At 38.0% G+C, this 22,719-nt stretch overlaps 2 protein-coding genes across 5 annotated transcripts; one reads left to right on the top strand and one right to left on the bottom strand.

Moving 5' to 3' along the window:
• Positions 1–3,053: 3,053 nt before the first annotated feature.
• On the bottom strand, positions 3,054–8,508 carry LOC120725869 (programmed cell death 1 ligand 1-like). 2 transcript variants are annotated; one of them, XM_040018930.1, is made up of 4 exons: positions 8,190–8,508; positions 7,629–7,705; positions 4,535–4,894; positions 3,054–3,273 (listed from the first exon to the last, which is right to left on the bottom strand). In XM_040018930.1, exons 2-4 carry the CDS (start codon positions 7,690–7,692, stop codon positions 3,110–3,112), a joined length of 588 nt encoding a protein of 195 aa, XP_039874864.1. In that variant the 5' UTR covers positions 7,693–7,705; positions 8,190–8,508; the 3' UTR covers positions 3,054–3,109. The 2 variants fall into 2 exon arrangements, with proteins under 2 accessions (XP_039874864.1, XP_039874865.1); XM_040018931.1 differs by lacking the exon at positions 8,190–8,508 and having other exon boundaries at positions 7,629–7,756.
• Positions 8,509–16,851: 8,343 nt separating this feature from the next.
• LOC120725863 lies at positions 16,852–21,730 on the top strand. 3 transcript variants are annotated; one of them, XM_040018918.1, is made up of 7 exons: positions 16,853–16,910; positions 18,711–18,766; positions 18,874–19,233; positions 19,664–19,802; positions 19,927–19,984; positions 20,829–20,888; positions 21,618–21,730. In XM_040018918.1, the coding sequence occupies exons 2-6, from the start codon at positions 18,718–18,720 to the stop codon at positions 20,874–20,876; spliced, it is 654 nt and encodes a 217-aa protein (XP_039874852.1). In that variant the 5' UTR covers positions 16,853–16,910; positions 18,711–18,717; the 3' UTR covers positions 20,877–20,888; positions 21,618–21,730. The 3 variants fall into 3 exon arrangements, 2 of the variants coding, with proteins under 2 accessions (XP_039874852.1, XP_039874853.1); XR_005694244.1 differs by lacking the exon at positions 19,664–19,802 and having other exon boundaries at positions 16,852–16,910; XM_040018919.1 differs by lacking the exons at positions 20,829–20,888; positions 21,618–21,730 and adding an exon at positions 20,501–20,521 and having other exon boundaries at positions 16,854–16,910.
• Positions 21,731–22,719: the final 989 nt, after the last annotated feature.

The raw sequence follows: 22,719 nt of genomic DNA, 5'->3' as shown, positions 1-22,719 counted from the left end.
TGTTCACATCTGATGTAACAGATCAACCAGTTAATCCAAAGACACAAAAGGCACATATGAATTAGTCAGGCATCAGATATTTTGTTTTCTTTATGTTCATCCTCACTGTAAATCTGTTTCACACTTACCAATGCACCAAATTCAACTTTCGGAAACATATTAACTTATTACTTATTATTCTCCCTCACAGTGAACTTGTTAATTATTTTGTGCATATTTTCAGAGTTTTTGATCTCTGATAAAAATAATTATATGCAGAAAAGTAAAAGTTCTTTGAAACAGATATAAATATATACACATTATAAACAGTAGGAAACTCTTCAGAAGGCCAATTTGGGCAGGCAGGTTTGTGTGTGTGTGTGTGTGTGTGTGTGTGTGTGTGTGTGTGTGTGTGTGTGTGTGTGTGTGTGTGTGTGTGTGTGTGTCTTTGTTGGGGGGAAATGTAAAAATTACACAAACTGTTTTAGAAAATGTAAAACATATTTTTTTAAGAGTTTAAGAGTTGTATTTAGTGCGTTTAAAAACAGAACATTTCAACAGTGGGTGGGTGGGTCAGTCTGAAGCCTGTATTTTTGGCTTCTGAAACTTTGGCCAAGTCTAACATGAACGTCAATCACTAGAACATTACATAAGGAAAAGCAGAATAGATCCACTTTAAAAATACAAGATGAAGAACAAACAAAAAAAAATTGTTTGAAAGCATACGAGCTAACTACATTAGTTTAATAATCTCAGTGTATCATTATACAAGAAGGAAACTGTTACAAGACAAATGTAAATCAGAGAATAACTCTTCTGTCACACAGACTTTGACCTCAGATATTGATAGTGTTTTTGAAAAGGTATCACAATGGTCAAGTTAGTCTGTAATATTTAACACATAACCATCATTTAAGTTAGTGTCAGTGCTCAGTGCGGACCTTCTCAGTTCACAGATGAAAACAGCACCATGATGAGGTCTACTGACTAACATCTATTTGAGGTAGCTGATATAATTAATTTGTAAAAGCATCCGATTTTTCACATTTAGTGCTTTGTAACATATTCATGAAAATGATATGTGTTAATACGCACCAAAAGAGTTTTTCCCTTCTTCATTAGTAAATAACTGAGTTCCTTCTGGCTGAGATTTTACATTTAGATGGTGACTACATGCATAAGGAGACAGTCTTATCCAACCAAAGTGAAAGGAACCAATTCTCACTATTTGGTAAACAGAATTTATACTTTACTAAAAACTGTTTCCACATAGTTTGAATACAATTTGTATTTTTTTTTTCTTGGCTCTGAGAAGAGAGAAAAAAAAGTGCAAAAGCCAGCACCAACACAAATATTAAAAAAAATCAGTGCCCTCAGAGTTTATCCACTTTACAGTGCACCAACAACATCTCCACACCCCAACAAAATTGGTGACAGAGCAGGTGTCAGTCAGTAACGTTGATGCATTTTATTTAAAAATAATAATAAGGCAAATTAGGCTAAGGTATGTTTGAGTAAACCTCCACAAATTGTGGATTTTTCATTTCCCATGTAGTGCATTGCTGTTAAACCTTGCCTCCAATTTTGCTGGTAAACATACATCAGTGAGTTAATGAGAGGTGATGGAATAAAGGCCTAAAAGTGAAACAACAAACAGATCTAACACTGGAATTAAGACCTGAGAGATATAATATGGACCAGGTTCAACATAGCCTGAATTTCTTTATGTTAGCTTGTTTAACGAAATCTAAAACCCCAGTCAGAGATGAAAATTTTTATTTTAAGTTATTAACGGCAACATTTGAAACATTTAAGAAGAAATTATTTTTCTGATTCAGTGTCCTGAGTAATAACCCACAAAAAGAAGAAGCTGTACTTCCTGTAGGGAAAATGATTTTGTGTTTAGCTTAGCTCCCTTTGATAAAACATATTCTACTAACTCAGTCTCACTTCATTGGACCTCTCTGGTCACAAAAAAACAACTTAAAAAAACCTTCATTTGACAGAGTCTGGTGTAGCTTTGACTGCTGGCCAGGAAATCCCAGTTAATATTAACATCAGCCTCATTACAGAAAGAGATGAACTGAGAGGTAATCTGTAATGGACGACTGTTTTAAACGAATGTAAACTGAATAATATGAGGTAGAAGGAGGGAAAAAAGAAGAAAAGAATATTCATTAAATTACTGATTCCAATCAAGTCTTTGTCATCAGCTGTGAACAAAGTGCATTCTTCTTAAGGTCAATGATGGATAAATGCTGATCGGTGAACTTTATAACACTAGTTTGCATTAATGACAAACAACAAACTATTTTGATCATATTAAGTCTAAACTGCTCCATAGAAGAAGATGCTTTGGAAACAGAAGCTGATACAAAAAACACTTCTATGTAAACTGAAGGAACTCCATTAGCTCCAGAGTTAATTAGAAGCATATTATTAACTCCTTCAGTACAAAAACTCTCCTGAATTTGTTGATATGAAATCCTACAAAATGAATAATTGTTGATTACTAAATAAGAAATGACCAATTAATTGGTCCTCACTTTTCTCTTTTCCATGTGTCTTCAGTCTAAACCTGACAACATGGGATGCAACTGATCAGGGTTGACTGAAGTCATTAAAAAACAAAAAACCTTGGACAAAAAAGTGCAATTTGTGTTAAATATGGGAGAGTGAATGATGATGTAAGTGTGCACTGCTCTGTGGTACAGCTCTGAGGAATTGTGACAATATTTTAAAAACAGTAAGCAGCCTCACTACAGTCAGAGTTGACCTCAGGAGTGATCTGTAATAAGGCTTTACACTTAATACTTTACATAAATACAAATTATATTAATTATTTACAACACGTTAAAATTATGTGATGGCCTGTATTTGTATAAATGGCCTGTATTTGTATAGCGCTTTACTAGTCCCTAAGGACCAAAAAGCGCTTTACACATCCAGTCATCCACCCATTCACACACTGGTGAAGCTACATTGTAGCCACAGCCACCCTGGGGCGCAATGACAGAGGTGAGGCTGCCGGACACTGGTGCCACCGGGCCCTCTGACCACCACTAGTAGGCAACGGGTAAAGTGTCTTGCCCAAGGACACAACGACTGAGACTGTCCAAGCCGGGGCCGATTACAAGGCGAACTCCAAACTCTTGAGCCATGATCGCCCATAATCGCCGTAATGCAGGGAAAGTGCAAAAATCACCACTACAAACAAACCCAGAGCTAAATAGAGACTGATCCTCTCACGGCTCTCTGGTTTCAGTGTTTCTGTCTTCTTCTTTTCAACAGCAGCTGCAAAGATATTGGACAAGTATGAGTGACAGGATCATTAAATGCAAACTTCTGTGGGCAAGAAAGTGTAAGTAATGAAGGTGAAGTGTTTAGTAGCTTAAAAATTTTTGGTTTGGAGAAGCTGATGCAGAGCAAGCACTGGAGTTACACAACTCCAAGTGAATTTTAGCTTTACTCTATTTCCTCGTTTTGTGAAAACAATTTTCCAAAACCACCAACTGGTCGCTTTGTTCATTACATCTTGTTACCAGGCTGGACCCTCATTTAGCTTCAGAGCTGCCTTGTTCTGATGGACGAGTCTGGGTTGTCCGGAGAACTGTACTTGTCTGACTGCATTGACCTAAGAGTCAAGTTTGGTGGAGGGGAGCTTATGGTGTGGGGTTGTTTTTTCAAGATTGCGCTCGGCCCCTTAGTTGCAGTGAACGGGACTTTTAATGCTTCAGACAGACATTTTGGAAAATTTAACGGTCTCAAGTTTGTGGGAATAGTTTGGGGATGGCCCCTTCCTGTTCCAATATGACTGCACACCAGTAAACAGAACAAGGTCCATAAACACATGGATGAGGAAGTTACTGATCTTACGGCCACTGATCTTAAGTGGGCGGGGTGAGTGAAACTACACTTTTACTATATAGCCATTTAACCATACAAGGTAGGAGTTATCCCTCTCTATCATCAAAGCTTTCATTACTAATGTGTTAAACAAGTTATTAAAAGTTTCTCACATCACACACACTCAACTTTATAAAGATAAATGAAAGTGCTTGTGTACTTGCGAATGCTACCTCTGTTTCCACAGTAAGCACAGACTGAAACTGATCTCAGAGCAGTGAAAGTGGAGCCAGCAGTAGCTTGGCTAGTGCAGTAATCTCCAATTGGCTCTGTCCTTGATAAAGTTTGCACCTTACTTGAATTGACATAATTGTAACTGTAATGTGACTACTAAACGTGCTACACTAATATATTATTGAATAATATAATCCCAGTATCACGGTACTTTGTGTTTTAGCCAACACTGGATGACTTGATAATACAAGATAGTACAATTTACAATTGTCACCAAACTGAACTAAAAAAAATTTTGTTTTCTTTGTTGTTGTTTTTTGTCATTTATTTATTTATTTTTTTACAGTGATATAGATAGAAAAATGTCCCTTACTGAAAAGAAACACACTGATTTAGTATCCCTTAATTATCCAAGACTAAATATATTTTTACTATTTAGTTATTGTCCAGGATACCAACAGTGATGTCATCTTACCTGTAACATTGAGGTCACATGTTTTGGAACTAACTTCTTCATTAAGGACAACGATGCAGTGATATGTCCCCGTGTCGTTGAGCCTGAGATCAGTTAAGAGACATTCAAGTCGTCCTTTCCTGGCGAGCTGTGGATCACACTGCAGTCGTCCTCTGTAGTTCTCATCTGGATACACCTCAGTGCCAGTCTCACTGTTATAGAAGAAAACCCGTGTCTTCTTTTCCACATTTATTATCTCTATTTGTAGGAAGTCAGGAGGCCTGTTGGTGTCGAAACGGAGCAGCCAGGTCAACGTGATGTTACTGTTACCTTCTGCATGATAGACCTCCTGTTCTGCACTCATAGTGAATTTAGTCTGACCTGCAAGAGGAAACAGACACAGAGTAAGTGAGGAACTATAAAAAAAAATGCAGAAAGAACTCAAAAAATGAATAAAGAAACAAATAATGAACAACTTAAGGCAAATTGGTTATTTAAACTTAGAAAGTTTTTTTGTTTTTTTTTGTCTAATCTTCAGTCTGTGTGAAAGACATGACATCCCTGATAGGGAAATCTCTGACACGCTGATATGAATGTGAGCCCCACCCACCTACTCATTGAACACAATGCTATTAGGTTAAGATTAGCATAGAAATTAAGCCTAAATGGAGAAAAGTCACAACTTCTTGCTTCAGACAAACAAGTCTTTAGTTTTCTGTGTTCAAAAATATGCAATGGTCTTTTGTCAGTGTTCATCTTTACAAGGTGAGTGGGAGGCCCAGTGAAACACAAATTCAGTTCCAAAAGAAGAAAAATTGGAAACGCAAAAAGCTTAAAATAATCTTTCTTTCTTTATTTCTCTCTCTCTCTCTCTCTTTCTCTCTCTCTCTCTCTCTCTCTCTCTCTATATATATATATATATATATATATATATATATATATATTAGGGGTGCAACGATATTCGTATCGATATTGAACCGTTCGATACAGTGCTTTCGGTTCGGTACGCATATGTATCGAACAATACAACATTTGTAATTTATTTATCAATTTTCCTTCTGACGATGCTGTCTGTGTTGAGCGCTCAGTGAATCTGTGTTCGACTACTCCGCCTAGGCTGCACTGTCGAGCGCAGATCCACTGAGCGCTCAACACAGACAGCATCGTCAGAAGGAAGAGCGCAGGGCAAGCTAGCGAGACAGAAGTTAAGCTCTACTTGCAACATTCAGATCTGGCGTTTGGAATTATTTTGGTTTTCATGTGACGTATGACCCTGAAGGTAAGCGAGTCATGGACTAAAGTAAAACAGTATGTTGGATGTGCCATGCAATGCTCAATTACATTGGTGTGAACTAGTGTGTTAGCGCAGTTAGCTCGTTAACGTGTTTGCCGTCTAGCCCCATGCACGGAGCGATCGGCGGTAGCTCGTTAACGGAGATTTGCCGTGTTGTGGCGTTAAGGTCATTTCAACGAGATTAACCTGAAAGCACTAGTGGGAACACAACGAATATGACTGCACATTTACGCCGACATCATCCTACTGCAAAGACAAGTGGAAGCAGACAAAAAAAGCAAGCATGCTACTAACTTTAGCCGAGTTGTTTAGACAGCTGTTAGCACATGATTCTCCTTATGCTGCTGAGAATATAGCCCAGAAGAAGCGGATAGTATAGCTTTTATTTTGGAAAGAGACATTTCTCTGTAATAAACTCTCTTTTCCAAAGATGAGTGATTCCTCAATCAGATACAGGGCTTGCGATATCGCTAGCCCGACGTCCCGGAGCTAGCGATTTTTTCAGTCGGGCTACCAAAATCTATCTCTTCCCTGCCCGTCGGGCTATTGTAGGAAAAATATATGTCAATGCTTTTGCATTCTTTCAGAAATGTAGCTGGGTAATTATGTCATTGGCATCGGTGAGCCACTGTCAATATGTGACATATTGAAGTCGCGTTTGAATTTGCGCTTGTTTTTTTGCTTTCACTTTGCAATCGTGCGAACTGTGTATAGAGAGCGACAGCACTGATCTGTGAGTGATGATAATTTGTGCACCAATTCCTCTGACATCGTCTTATTAATCGTTAGCTTACTATGCAAACATGACAAGTGAAATCTCCCGCAGCAAGCTTAAACATGTGAGAGGTTGATCGCGCAGAGAATCGCTGAGCTTATGTGAGTGAGCGTGTAAAAGCATTTCAGTTCTGCTGAGCCAAATAAGACAGGTCAGGGTGAAGAAGTGACAGCCAAAGAAAAGCTTACCACAAAACGGAGAAGTTATGACAATGAGACTATAAGGCAAAAAGAAAGTGCAGCTTTATGGTTTCATGGACAAAAGAATTTCTGTGGCTGCAATATGATGAGCTAAATAACCAGGGCTGCACATAAGTGGTCCGCAGGTGCGCATTCGCTGTCAAAATAAAAAACACGCACAAGGGTTAGGGTTAAATTTAAAAACTGTACTTTTGAGTTAAAATATATATTTATAATTTTAATAAATGACAAATTAAAAATGCATGAACATTTTTTTGTATCGAAAAAATATCGAACCGTGACACCAAAGTATCGAACCGAACCGAACCGTGAATTTTGTGTATCGTTGCACCCCTAATATATATATATATATATATATATATATATATATATATATATATATATATATATATATATATATATATGTGTGTGTGTGTGTGTGTGTGTGTGTGTGTGTGTGTGTGAAGCTACAATGGAACCACCAGAAGATGCCTCATGGAGAAGGGAAAAGCAGGATGGTAGTTAGCAGCTTACAGAAAAACCCAGTGTCAAAAAATACAAATAAAGAGCTGAAAGTCAGAATTGCTCTACTTTTGCTACTCAAGCTGTAATAATTTATTTTAAACATGAAGAATGGTGCAAGAATAAATCCTCTGTAATAAATAAATGAAAGAATATAAGAATTCTTCTAATTATTCTTAGAAGTATAAAAATATTTCTGTTGACATAAAATACAAAATGCACAGTTGTGATATCACATCTCATATTTTCTGTAGAAGCAAACCTTTCAAATTCTGTGTAATTACTGCATTAAATGCCGTTCTTTTAATAAATATATTAGAAACAGAAACATTAGCAGCTACTCACCGACTACAGCACAGAAGAGAGTCGCTGTTAATGCTGAGAAGAAGACAGCTGTGCAGCCTGGCATTCTTCATTGAGCCCTAAAGAGTGAAACCGCAGAACGAGAACATTTAACTACATCATTATTTACAACATTTATTAACTGAGACAATTAATTCATATCACAGCTCCAGTAGATAATCAAGCATTATATTATGTACTGCAGCTCAGATTATCAGCTGTTATCTGATAAATCTGATAAATTAATCGTGACAGGTGTATCCTTTGGAGAAACACGATAAATTAAATCCAGTTTCTTTATTCTTTTTTTTAATAGTAACTGCAAATGCAAATAAATGCACAGCGGAGTGAAGTCTAATGTGGATTTAAGACGTTGTGTATTTATGCAGCAGCCCGACTCAAAACTAAATACAGTGAACAAGCATGCCTGACATGTTTATGATCTTAAGAGGAGGGCGCTGTTTTTATAATATTTCATTTAAAGCACACAAATGTCAGGAAAATCAGGAGTCTTCATAACACTGTATGATGCGGGAGGTTTTTGTACAAATGTAGCCTACTCACTGCCGTGTCTTTCTTTCCAGTTTCGGACGCAGAAGCAGCGCATTCTCAACTAAAAAAAAAAAGCCCAAAAAATGTTGTTTTCTCCGGATATCTTTGGTAGAATCCACATTCCTGCTCATCCAGAGCTCAGACTTTACGTCAAGTTGCACATGGCTCCAAACACGGAAGGAAACCCCCCTCAAAAAAAAAAAAAAAACCGGACGCGGGTTACTGATGAGAATAGAATGCCACTTCCTCGTTTCTCTATTGTTAGCTCAGCTGAACAGCAGTGCCCACGCTTTTACGAGTAAAGCAAACGTACGTTTAAGGAAACAACGATGAGACGTCTCATCGTTGTTTCCTTAAAAATGTTTATATTTGTGACAATATGTGAAAAATGTCCAACACACAAAATCAAACACGATCTTCACAGCTTTATAAACTTTATCTATTTAAACTGTATTAACTGAATTTTTCAAATATTTATTTAAATACGTTTAAGGTGCTACATTTACAGCATCCCTACATCAGCTCACCGTTATGCACTGCTACAGATTAACGGACCAACACATTATTTAAATCACCTTGTTCTCCTCATCCATTTCGCACACTTTCGGTTAAATAGCTACCCGGAACAGATGAGCGAACATATTGGAGCTGCAGACAGAGCAGCCCGATAATTTAGAGCAGCGGAGAGAAAAGCGAAATAATAGAAATAAAAAGTCATTTGTTCTAAATTGCTGCAGTAAGATCAGAATTACGTGGAGAATCAATTGCTTTCTTTATGCGTTTTTCAAATACGTGGGCTGTATTATTATTATTATTGTTAATAATAATAATAATAATAATAATAATAATAATAATAATAATAATTGTGTGTGGGTCGCAGGGGGAGGGGTAGCTACTGTTACCTGATTCAGAGCCGCGATTACAGTGGGCGAATGCATAAATAATCACGAACCACGGAATATCCCACCACCAGGGCACCCAGTCACCTCTACTTTAGGCCTTCAGATTCGTAGTAAAAACATAACTCATTAATAGACTTGAAACGGGAAATCAAATACGTCATCTGTGGTTAACCCTACTGCACAAACACACCAGTAGCACGAACAGCCTCAATCAACCAAAAATAAATATGAATAAATAAATAAATACAATAAAATAGCGGCTACTGTTAAGCATATAATGTGAATGGCCACAACCAGTGTTAAAATAAAATATTCATTCTGCCTCACAGATTTCACCCGGCCTAAAAGTCACATTTACACAGCATACAGCAGAGTCAAGTACACTTTGTAGCAAAGGCAGGACTGTGGATTTACTGCATAGTGGTAATATTAAACAGCTCAGCGGCAGTTCATAACAGGCCAAAGCGTTGGTGTCATGTGTGTGCTAGTTAAATACTCCAAATGTGACTTACTGGCACTCAAAAGTTTAGGTGCTATGTTTCCCCACTTTGGGCACTGATGTTCAAAGTGTAGAAAAATATTACGCCTCAGGAGTGAGAACGTGCTGGTCTGAGAGGTCATTCATCAGGGACATGTGTGTGAGTCATCATGGTTCAAAATGTTTTTAATCCACGTTGGGGAATGGCACAGGGATGAGGCCCACACAGGGACACTTGTAAGAATTTTCAGGGATTTGAAGCTCATTAATCTGGTGCTGTTCTGGTTGTGTTCTTTATTATAACATGGTAGTTAAAAATAAATAAAAAAAATGTGTAGGCCTAATAGCTTTTGATAGGTATTGGCTTACAGCTCATTTTAAAAAATGCGACGTTGCACCAAGTTCATAAATCACACTTTTATTTCAAAAACGAAAGCCAGGGATAGTATTTAATGCACTTTGAGACCTTTGTATATGTTTGAATTTGGCAGTGGGTGTTGTGAAGCCCACTGTTTGCAACAGCACACTTAGCCTTTTATTTCACTGTGTCAATTCCACTGCAAACGTTGGTGCTTCTCTTTGTCAGAATAACTGTTCAGGCCAACAAGCAGAACAAGATAAGATAAGATAAGATAGAACTTTATTAATCCCTCGGGTGGGTTCCTCTGGGAAATTCGATTTTTTTTTTTTTTTTTTTAAGATAAGATAAGTCAAACAAGTTTCTCCTTGTGTGAGAGAGGAGACAGTTTCACTAATAAAATGGGTCATGCTGAGAAAGGATGTTGTTGAAGGAGTCAGTGTGGGATTAAAGGTTTCAGAGGAAGAAAAGAAAAACTCACACAAACTAAGTAACTTTAAGTGTTTTTTTTTAATGTGTGTGTTCACATGATGCTGGTTTATGTTGCTGATTTTCATTTTTGTGTTGGTTTGTAGTTTTGTAGTCAGCCATCAGTGAGGTGTGAGCTGACAGGAGCTGTGTTTGTCAGTGTGAGGAAGGGCGAGTCTGCTCTAACTGCTGCAACAGAAGAGTTTTAATAGAAATGCTGTTCTGTTCTGAGTCTGAGTCACAGTTTAACTTGAACTGTTGATCAATGAAGTGTCTCTGGTTACAGTCGAGGGCCACCATCAGCCTGCAGGCTGCACTTAGAGAGCTTTAACTGTTACAAATGTACAAAGAAAAAATAAATGTTGGTTTTAAATTTAGTTTTAAAATGGGTACAACCAATTCATTAAAAGTGCATAACTCGGCATTTTTTTAAATTCTTTTTTTATTAACATTTATTTATTGGTTTTAACCGGTTTTACGTGGTGCACCGTGAAAATAAAAAAATAAAAACAAAGTAATAGTAATAATAATAATATTAAGATAGTCCACATGTTTTTTGATTTTTCCAACACATAGCAATACAGCGCTTGGCTTCCAAAAATCCAATCGCTTTTGTCAATTTAATTTAATTTAACAGAGCTCTATTGTTTGCAGCAGGTACAAAATTGTCCAGGTATATATTTAAAATACATATTTTAGGATGAAGTGGAATCACATCACCAATAATTTGACTCAACAGATTTATTACGTACTGTACCTGAGGAACAAAAAGGACAAACACTTGCCTTCATTTAAGAAGTACATTCATACAGGGGTAATCTATGGAAACACACTAGTTCACCCTTTGGGAGGAATCAGTTCCTGTGAAACATTTCTGTAAGTCAACGTCGTGGAGAATGAATGAAACGAGTTCTTCAGGTGACTCAGCAGATCCACACCAACAAATGAAACTTCTGTGGTAGAAGAATCTGGAATTTTTTGATTTCCAATCCAGTTAAACTATTAAGGATTAAGCAACAGTGCTCATCTTTGCTCTTCTGAAATCTGTGTTAAACAACAACAAACATAAATTAGTAACAAAAATACAGCTGAGTAGAGGCTTTACAAACCACCAGCAGCCATAATGCTAAATTTTAATCTTCAAATTTCAACCTGCTTTTAACACATTAAAGTCCCACAGTCAATGCAGCCCGACTCAATCTGATTCTAGATGTTCAGCACACAGAGACACAGAGGTGCCGTTTAAAGTTTAGTGTTAACTTGAGTCACTGATCATTTACAGTATTACAGAGTCTGGCAGTCTTTGCATGATGTCCACGTCACTGTAAGTTTCTAGCTGACTCTCAGGTGTGACAGGTGTGCCAGCAGGAAAGAGTAATAATAACCTGCATCCTGAGGTTTGTCATGCAGGATTAAAGGAACCAGGCTTTGTTCACACAGCTGGGATTGTATTTTACACTGACCCTGGGTCAGTATAAGTATCATACAGTTTAAACGAAGCACTGAAACTTGCACATATTTATTACAGATGCACTGAAGCTAATCGAGATATTTACTGTCAATCTGTGGCTGCAATTAAACACTTTAATGGAAACTTTATCAACTAGTAACTTCATCAGTCATGACAGAAGCTAATATTTCTGTGCTAACATCGTTTAAACAGTAACAGCTTTGCTCCAATATAAGCTAACGTTTAAACTGTAGCTTTAAGCTAGCACCATAAAGATGGTAAAACACGTAATAATATCTACAAATGCATCTTAAAGCTGTTATATTAGCACTCGGTGTATTACTAACATAACCACATTAACATTACTGACACTCGCTGACTTTTAATGGTCATTCGATAAATGCTGTCCGTTTAAATGGTCTTACCTGTACACACTGCATATCCACCGGATTGCAGCCAGAGTGGATTCTGGAGTCTTCCACACTCCTGTTAGTGATCCTCCATCTGGATGGATGAGAACAACCTTCTGAACAATCTAGCAGGAGATGGCCCATATCTATGGGACTGATTTGTGCTAATAACGCCCATTGTATGGACTGATAACAGCCAAAGCGGGTGAATAAAGTCACCCAGTAGCTAGCTGTGCCATTACCCAGCATACATCACTCCCTCCATAAATGCAATAAACAATACAAAAGTAATAGCCTATAATTAATTTATCTGCTGTATCTGCTGTTTCTCAGGTAGTTGCTTATATTATATAATATATTGTGTTCAGTATACGTCACTACAATGTGATTTTTGGAAATATATAAATATACGGACAACAGGCTCTTCCGCGGAAATCTCTTGTCGTGAATAAACAACATTTAGGGAGCTCTATAGTATTCACTGAGAGGACCCACTACCTCGACGCGAGGGGGGTACCCTGCGTGTCGATAAGTGAAGCAGAGGGAGCCTGACCATGCGTCACACATTTGACGAGTTTGGAGTGAGAACGTGTTGGTCTATCTCTCATGTGCACAAACATTCACATACAGTAAGTGAAAAATAATCAGTAGTATATAGAATCATTCCGGCTTTTGATCAGCATCATGATGCATCTGACTGAGGTCGGGGATGGACAAATTTATCGAAGCTCATACTATGAACTCACACCGTCTTCTTCAGCGAGGCTGCAACAAAACAGACTGAGCATTTGCAGAAGTAACATAAAGAAAAGTGTAATGTCTCTAACAAAAAAGTAAAGCCCATTAAATACAGCTCCTCACACACTCACTGATGGCTCACCATATAACAAGTGGTCCAGCTTCTACAGAGTGCCAGATAAACTACTTACCCACCAAAACTTTCAGGTTTACACTCGGAAACGTCACTGACAGCACTGGTCAAATCCAAAGTTTCTCACTTTCTATTGAAACTAATGAAAGTCTGCACAGTCATTTCTGTTCATGCTGCTTCTTTTCTCTTTATCAAAGACGGAAACCAGGACGGAGACAACTTCCCCTTTTGGTAAACATATTTGGGTTGCGGGTTCTAAGATTACAGAAACACTTGAGCTGCCATTTTAGTGAGTGTTGACTCCCAGGTTTGTCAACACTCACTAGCAGTTGTAAGGTTTCCTACAACTGCTTTGACTGCACAGACTAGTTTGCAAAAACACCTTTGTTTTGTTTTATGTTGTAAGCATTAATTAATGTTGAATTAATGGTGATAATCAAAGATGAGAATTGTTAAAGGTTATACATAGATAATACATCTATATGCATCAGATAATAATTTTACTGCTGGAAAGTTTGAGCTTCACAATAAACACTCTAAAGCTTCATGTGCAACAGTTAAAGCTGGCAAAGTGCAGAAGGTGGTGACCTTCGACTTTAAGGGAAGACATTTCATTTATCAAGAGTTCATGTCGGCTGAGCAGTCTAGGAATTGCTCTGCTCTACTTGTTCATCATCTGTTGATAAGCTTGCCTCTACTTATACTGAGAGCAAACCTTCAGTCTTCACCTGAGCATTGCATGAACTGCTGTACTGAAAACTTCGAGCTGAAAGTCTGCTTCTTTGTTTCTTTCTTCAATTCAAATCGAATCGAATTGTGAATCAGAATCGAATCGATTCTAGAAATCAGTGACGACACCCAGCCCTACAGTGAAAGGTTATGCTCAAGCTAAGGCTTTTCTGCAGGAACACTTTGGAAATTATTGCAGCTGCTTACAAGGAAAAGGCATTGTCATGGGCCCCAGTTAAATCAGAGATTGCCACTTCAGGATTACGGTTTATTTCTTAGAGGACGCTGTAACACTATGAATGAAATGCAGTACTTATATGATTTGGATACACCAGCTAATATGTTACAATAATTAATAAGTCTTTGCTTAGGCTGCTGCCCCCGCGACCCGGCCTCGGATAAAGCGGATGAAGATGGATGGATGGATGGATAATTAATAAGTTGCTATAAGGGACCAGTGGAGGACTACAACCAGTGAAATAGAGAGATTCAATCAAACATTCACAATCAGTGACAATGTTCAATTTGTAGAGAGACAAGAAAAGATTCTAGCAGATCATATATTTGGAAGTATCCATCCATCTTCAGTCTCAAATAATAGTGTAAAACTAGCTACTTTGAGGTCTAGAACAAAGCAGTTTTTTTGTCATGGTCTGGGTGTGTAGCTGCAAAATTCCACTGGATGTCTGAGCTTCCCTGGTATCTGCCCATGAGCAGGGCCTACAGCCTCCCTCACCTGGAGCTGATGAAGGCAATTTGGCTGGAGATTTAAGGTCCTCGCTGACACTGCTTCCTCGCCAGTTCATCAACAACCCTATTTGCTCCCAGATATTCCACCGCGCTGACAACTCATCCTGGAAATCTGGTTCAACTGCCTGCTTTTTGGAATTATTTCCTTGCCTCACCTGCCTGCCCTCCTGCCCTCACATTACCACGGAACCTTCAACGCTCAGGACAGCCGACACATGCTACCAAACCCACCTGAACCACACCACCTCTCCTTCAACGGTTCTATCTCCCACCTGCACAGTAAGACAAAGAAATTCATAGCCTCCACTCTCTCCAGAAAACCTCACTAACTACCATTTTAACACCGCTCTCCTCTCTTCTAGTGCGTGCTCCTGCTGCTTTCTTGGACCTGTCACTCTGCTTTTCCTACTCTCTACATGCCCCGTTTATCAAGCCTTAAGTCGAGTGCCATAGTAAATGTTATTCTTATCCTGATTAATAAAATGCTGTTAAAACCTTTCCTTAGCCTCTGCTTTGGGTTCTCTGCACGTGGGTTTTGTTTTGGTACTCTCACTGTGACAGTGACAGTTTTAGTATTGATGTAACTGCTGTGTATTGGGCACATCAGCAGGGATTGTAGAAAATGTCTCTCATGCAAAGTGTGTCATTTGACACACTTGAAACATTCATTTGTATGAATGCTTCATATTCATACAAAGGGGTGAAGAAACATAAATTAAGGGAAAAAATACTGTTCAGGAAATACTGTTCCTGAACGTAGTCATGATGAACAACTTGCTTTGGCCAGAGAAAACCAACATTTTATGAAGGTGGTCACAGATTCAATAACTCTTGTAAAAAGTCACTATCAGGTTGCATTGCCACTGAACAGGAGTCAGCAAAATATGTGAAAGAATCGAAAGATTGTTGAGCAACGTACTCAAAACCTAAAGAGCAGGGTTAAGAAAGATCCTTTATTTCAACAACAGTACACAGACCTTATGAATGACAAAATTTCCAAAGCATTTGCAGAAGTGCCTTTAGAAGAACTCACACATAGTGATGGGAGATCAGGATTTACTCCACACTTTGATGTGTATCACCCTCAGAAGGGTAAGATTTGTGTTGTGTTTGACTGCGAAGCATGATACATAGAATCCTTTGAAAGAGATGATGGTACTTCGAATGGGATTGACAGCCATTACTATGGTAAGTTGTATGGATTACATTTGGAAACAGGAGTTGCATATGGAGTTTCTGGAGACCTGGCTCTCACGACTCTTACCTTCTACAACCTGAACAGGAATGGTACTACTGCCAAGGCAGGGGAGCATGGCAGTTGGGCCATACTGTCGACACCAGAAAACCTGCTCTCCCTCAGTCTTACGGGACAGAAGGGAGTGAGATTCCACTCCATCCTCCAACCAACAAATTTCATGTGTTCAGATGTTGTATTAACAGTGTCAAAACTATTATTCCTAAATTTAAAAAAACACATTTAAGATCTCACCATTCCCTTTGAAAATCATTAAAACCCATCTTCTAAAGCAGACGACATGTTTTAGGTGAGGAGACTTGCTATCAAGGAGGATCATGTAAGGAGAACAGGAGCTGTCTGATAACTCCTATGTCAAAAATGTGTTCAGGATGAAGGGTGGAACATTGGAGATGATGACTTTCTTTGTAGGATTTCCCAGCAAGAGAACAGTAGTTGGAGTGCTCTTAGTCACTACTCACTGAGCTGATGCACCTTATGCTGTTTACAAAGATGTACTAGCATGGTTCACAACCATGCTGGTAGAGGTTAGTTAACCCCCACTTTTAACAGAAACCCTAATACCAAACAGAAAACAGTTTGAAACTATTCATTCATTCATCCACCACAAACACTCAGACAGAGAGTCTGTGCACATATAATTGGTCATCGTTGCTGTCATGAAACAGCTGGATGAAGAAAGTCAGTCATCTATCTACCAACTATGTAAGAAGAGACAATAGCAGTATGTATTTGATCTTTCTTATATTTTCTCCATTATAAAAATGGGCCATCCACAGAGTTAAAGTCAGCTCTAACATTTCAGACACAGTCTATGGTATTTGACTCTGTCTGAAAGTTGTTTGGTAAACACTTCTAGCTGCCCTGTCAGAGGGCATGACCTATCTTCTCACTTGAATACCGAGAAAGCCCTGGCATGCCAGTGACTGGGACTTCCTGGAATCACTAAGAGGAGGGACGTGCCACAGAGAAGGTGACTGGGTTTCTACGAGTTTTGAATCAAAATGAAAACCCCTCCGTTTCTAGCCTGATGTCTGCCAGTTAAAAGAAGAAATAACAGCAGTAAGTATTTTAACTGTTTTTATGGCTTACTGCATGCATGTGTTGCTTTGCATTTATAAGTAAACGGTAAATGGTCTGAGTGTTTTTCAAAATAAAATATATGGCCGAATTATCATTAGCTGTGATATTTTTATTTAATAATTGTACCAGATAATGTTAATGTTCAATCCAGACTGTTGGCTTTGTTTGATTTCAGAGAGATAGTCCTACTCCTTTTCTCTTGTCTTTTTACTGTTATTTTATACAAAGCTGAACAAGTGATTATGTCATTTCTGATTTCACTGTAATGTGAGAACTCAGAGGCACATTTTATGAGTTACACTTTATATTTTGCTGTCACCAATGGAGAAAACTTGTGTTTCCCTTTGTCAGTCTCTGCATCCCTGAAATGAAACTTCTGCAGCAGAAAAGTGGCATGAAATTTTTTTTTTTACTCCATTAACAAATCACAAGGTTATTATAACAACTGTACCGTCTGAAGACTTTGTTTACAATACAAAACACCAACACATTAGCATGAAGGAACTGACTAGGGAGCAGCACTCTGTTGAGCTGGTCACCATAAACTCTGAAAAACACTCAGTGCCCAGAACTAAAAATCTAACTAAATACAAGTTAATGTCCGGTTATTCTTCAAAGACTCTGTTTTATTCATTGCTCTGTTTAATGATTTGTAAGAAACAAAGGGGTGTCATAGTTTATGGGATGATCTGACCAAGTCCTGATGTGGAGGACCCAAATGAAGACACTTGGAGACAGTTTTATGTTCTTGGAGATAATTTTTTGCATGAAATATAAAAAGAACCAAAATCCACAACTTCCACAAACAAAACTGTAAAAGGCACAAGAAGCTTTATAACACTGGGGACATGAGATGGAAAGAAAACAGACAAAGCAACACTGGCACAATATTTACACAGGAGGGAGATTTAGGGGAGTGGAGACAGCTGGGAAACAGAGCATGAACCAATTAAACATGATGAGGCAAACCAACCATATTCCATGAGACAAAGGGCTATCAAAATAAATCAGTAAGCTATTAACACAGAGAGTAAGTAATAGGCTAAACAGACATGGGCCCAAGACAGAGTGGGAAGAGAAAATGATGAAACAGATGAACATATTGACAGGAAGAGAGACAACACATAGAGCAAGTAGTACAAACATATTAACTTCAATCAGACAGCCACAGAGACAAAATTAGGACAGACTGGACACGAAGGGAGCCAACATAAATAGAAAGGAACAAAGAACCATAAATAAAAAACTCAGGAAACAGACCATAAATCTTCTTATCATTTTACTTTTAAAGAAATATATAAACTCCAATGTCACGGGTTACATGTACCCCACCTAGTTAACTGTACATAAATGTATACTTCTTCCTCTTCCTCTCGCTATGTACAGAAGCGAGATACATATGCTGACTCTGACTATATGTCTATAGCTGGGAATGTGTCTTTTTATATGTGTGTAGGCATGTGTGTGTGCGTGTATGTGTGTGTGCGTGTGTGTATGTGTGTGTGTGTGTGTGTGTGTGTTTCTGTTTGAAATAAAAAGCCTTCAAACACATACAAAAAAAAATCACCGTTTCCCTCTGGTGGACAAACTCTGTAACTACAACATGTTTCTAAAAGACTTCAAGCCTTCTTTGATATTTTTGCAGTTCCTCATTATGTCTGTTCGTAGATGCTGTGATGAGCGAATGAAGTCAGACTGTAGATTTTCCTTCTTCTAGCTGTACTGACTGACCTTTGACCTCATGTGTTGATGACTCTTCACCTCTGTCTCCTCTCACAGGAAGAAGATGATCTGCAGGATCCTGCTGCTCATCATCCTCACCTCATGTGTCTCTGGTTCGTTTACAGCTTCACTTTATGAACTCCAAATAAAGCTCAACAACAGATTTGTTCCAGTTCTCAGTGTGTCTGTTCCTCTCTTTCCCTCTCTGTCTCCTCAACAGGATCATTTGTAGTCAATGTGACACAGACCTGCTATCAGGCAGAGGAGAACCACAACATCACACTGGAGTGGACGTTCACCACCAAACCTGACAGATCCACCAAAATGCTCAACATCTTTTGTGAACTCTTTATCAGTGATAAACTCTCAGTCCTGTATCAGGTTCATGAAGGTGTTGAGGTGTCAGAGTCTCAGGATGCAAAGTTTTCAGGACGAGTCCAGAGTGACAAAGACGCCCTCAGAGAAGGACGAATCAGACTTCAGCTGTCCAGACTCAGGACTGATGACTCGGGTCTGTACGTGTGTGAGGTCAACACTGATTATGGCTTCAGTGTTGGAAGATGTCGACTCAATGTCACTGGTCAGTTATACAATCCAGATTTTTTTAAGGTATTATTATCACTGTGAGTCTGACAAAATTTCATGGAGTTCAGATCCAGAGAAGGCCATTGTTTTTCTGATGATCATTTTCTTTTTGTGTTACAGAATGTTACAAAACATTTGCTCTGCAAACAATTCGTTTACAAAGTTGATTTACTGTTGTTCTTCCTTTTTGTTCCTGGCTCAAAATTAGTTCCCACGTTAGAGTGTTGTGGTCTCTTTTCTTAAGGTTTTGTTTAGTCTTCCTTCTCCAGCCTTTCACAGTTTATGACTGAAAGTTGTGTTGTATAGCCTGTTACACTATAGCAAGAGAGAGTTTGTGCTCAGAAACTGTTTTATATTTGTTAGTAGTTTAAAAAATAACATAAAGAATAATGTAAAGTTCAGTTTGAGTTTTGGTCATTTTGCAGGAGCCAAAAATTCAAAGGAAAAGTACTGGAAGACAGTTAAAACTGCTTTGGCAGGCGGACAGATTGCAGTTATAATACTTGCTGGTTTGATTGTCGGAATAGGTGAAATAGTTGACCCTAAATTCTTCATTAGCAAAGGGTAAGTTAGTGTTTCCTGTCATCATTTTTAAAAACAAACTACATTTTTAAAACCCTGTTTTCTGATTTTTCCCATTGTTTTATGTTTATTTTTTTGGTTTACTTTACTTTTGCTTACTCTACAGAGTAAGAGAAGAGACCGCATCAGATGCAGATGAAACAACAGTTCCTCCTCAACTATTGGTGTGAAGTATTTTCTTACACTTTACTGATTACACTGAATAAAACTTGCTGATACTTAAAATTCACTCAAGGAGATCTCCCTCACAATTAGATAACTTTTTCATGTTACTTGTCAAGGAAAATTGTTTTATTTTTATTAAAATGATAGCTTGGTAAAATCAACCAGACCAGTGCACCAATTATCATTCAAGTTCTTCAATCTGATTTTTAAAAGATTTATAAAAATGTTAAAATAATTTTGGCTTACAGATATGCAAACAAACCATGCTACACACCATGTTTAGTGACTGAGAATGTGATAAGGATTTGTATGAGTTTGGCAAATTGTGTCTAAGTACATGAACAGTGTTAAAAGGTTTGGCCCTAAGAGTGCTTGATTCAAAAACTAAGTTAAAGACACAGAATTTGGCTTAAAAAACTGGAGTTTATTTTTTCAGCAATTTAGAAAAACTCTAACATCCACTCTTTCGAGTAGTAGACTCCTATACTAAATCCAGCTATATTCCACATGCACAGATCTAGAGGAGAGCTGCTGAAACAGGTGTGACTGGTAAGATAAGTTCTGCGAAGCTACTCAGGTCCCCTTGTCTTTATCATGCAAAGACTGATCAAATGATCACTGACTTAGGTTAACTAATATATATATATATATATACACGTGTATATATACACATATATATATATATATATATATATATATATATACATACATATATACATATATATATATATATATATATATATATATATAATACTATAATATAATAATATAATCAGGTATAATATATAATCAGGTTTTGGATCAGGTTGCATTGAGTCTGTGACTTTTCTCTGTTGAAAACAGGCAAACGATGGCTCAGAGGGCTGTGAAGTTACACATTTAGAAGCATAAGGCCTGCTGATGGTGTGTAAAGCCTCTACTTACCTTCTACACTGTTTTGTTACTAATTTATTAATAGGTTTTACATTGTTTGCTGTTGTTTATCAGTGAACACAGATTACAGAGGAGCAAAGAGACACATGTTGCTTCATCGACTTACAGTTGTCACATAATTGTCATTTATATAGTGGTCTTGAATTCGTTAGACATTTTACACAATGATATTTGGCATTTTCATAATGAAATTCATTTATCAGCGTGGGACTGCTGTGTCACCTGAAAAACTCGTTTCATTCATCCTCTAAACCAGTTGTTCTTAACCTTTTTGGAGGTACCGAACCCCACCAGCTTTATATGCGCATTCACTGAACCCCTCTTTAGTGAAAAATAAAATGTGATTTTTTTACTGGTGCACAAAATGAGCCATGCATGTCATGGCGGAGGCTCTGCCGAACCCCTGAGACCGACTCACCGAACCCCTAGGGTTTGATCGAACCCAGGTTAAGAACCACTGCTCTAAACAATGTTCATTTGCACAAATGTTTCAGGGAAACTGATTTCTCTATCAAGGATGAACTAGTATGTTTCCATAGGTTGCCTTTGTATAAATGTATAAATGAAGTGTTTGTCATTTTTTGTTCCTTAAGTACAGTATATGATATTAAAGGCAGGTGCTTAACATTAGAAGAAGACAGGAAGTGTGTTTTCCCATGGTTTCTCCAAAGGTTGCTAATCTGTCATCTCCCCATGCAGTAGCCAGGATGTTCTGCAGCAAGAGGGTTTGTGTGTGAAAGAAAGCCGTGGAGGAGAATCTGGATTTACTAATGGATCAACTTCCCTTAAGGCTCTTTTTAAATAGAGGCAGTGAATCATCCCCTACTTGCAAAGCCTGTAAATACTTCTGAGGGCACTGTAAATAAACTCTCTAAACCTGCTTTACTGAGTCCAGCCTGCCTTTTGACCATGACAGATTTTGATCTCATAAGAAAAGAATACAGTCAATGTTTTTACTTTGCTGTTTCCACTTTTGCTCAGTTGTCATCTTAGTTAATTATATGTAAAAAAAAAAACAAAAAAAAAAAACTTCTTTTCAATCATACTTCTTTGCAAAAAAGACATCTGTAAATTCTACCTAAGAAATCTTGCATTAATCAATTATTTTATTTTGTTATAATAAATTAAATTTAGATATAAACATGTATCCTTCATTCTGTTAGCACTTTAGCTGGGTATGGAAACAGGGTCATTACTCATTTGGTGTCCAGGTGCCAGAATAAATGAATGTCTCTGTCCACACTCTTTATCCTATGTATTAAAATAAAAAATGTCATGGTCAGTGCTGTGTGGCAGGTAGGGTGTAGGACCCAAACACAGAACACTCAGAGGAATAAACTCAAAACGTAGCTTTAATGCTCAACAAACTTTTCATAATAAAGTAAACTTCACGAAAAGCAAACCAAAAACTAAACCAGGACCACACAGGGAAACCAACAGCACAGTAAGAGTACTGCAGGAGATACAGCTAAGAAAACAAAGGGTTTATATGCACATGGGAGTGATCAGGGAAGGGGAGACAGGAGGGGAACACAGCTGGGATTAATTAGACATAACAAGACAAAGGAAGCAAATAGGAATAGGAACTTAAATAGGACGTATAACACAGAGACCTGACTGACCGGGGAGACAGAGGGAACAAGGAGACAAGACATGCCACGACGAGGAACATGAGAATAAGCAAAATGAGAGACAGGAGAGTCAGTGTAACAAATTGATCAGTCGTCTTATTGTTTCATGTGATACAACGTACATCATCTTTATTGCACAAGGGTGTAACCATCGGTTTCCTTGCTTCTGT

This window comes from Simochromis diagramma, unplaced genomic scaffold (assembly GCF_900408965.1).
Source record: "Simochromis diagramma unplaced genomic scaffold, fSimDia1.1 OVJJ01000642.1, whole genome shotgun sequence".
In the NCBI taxonomy this organism is placed as follows: Eukaryota; Metazoa; Chordata; class Actinopteri; order Cichliformes; family Cichlidae; genus Simochromis; species Simochromis diagramma.
The sequence above is the reverse complement of the archived record's forward strand: the minus strand, read 5'-3'. Positions and strand labels throughout refer to the sequence as shown.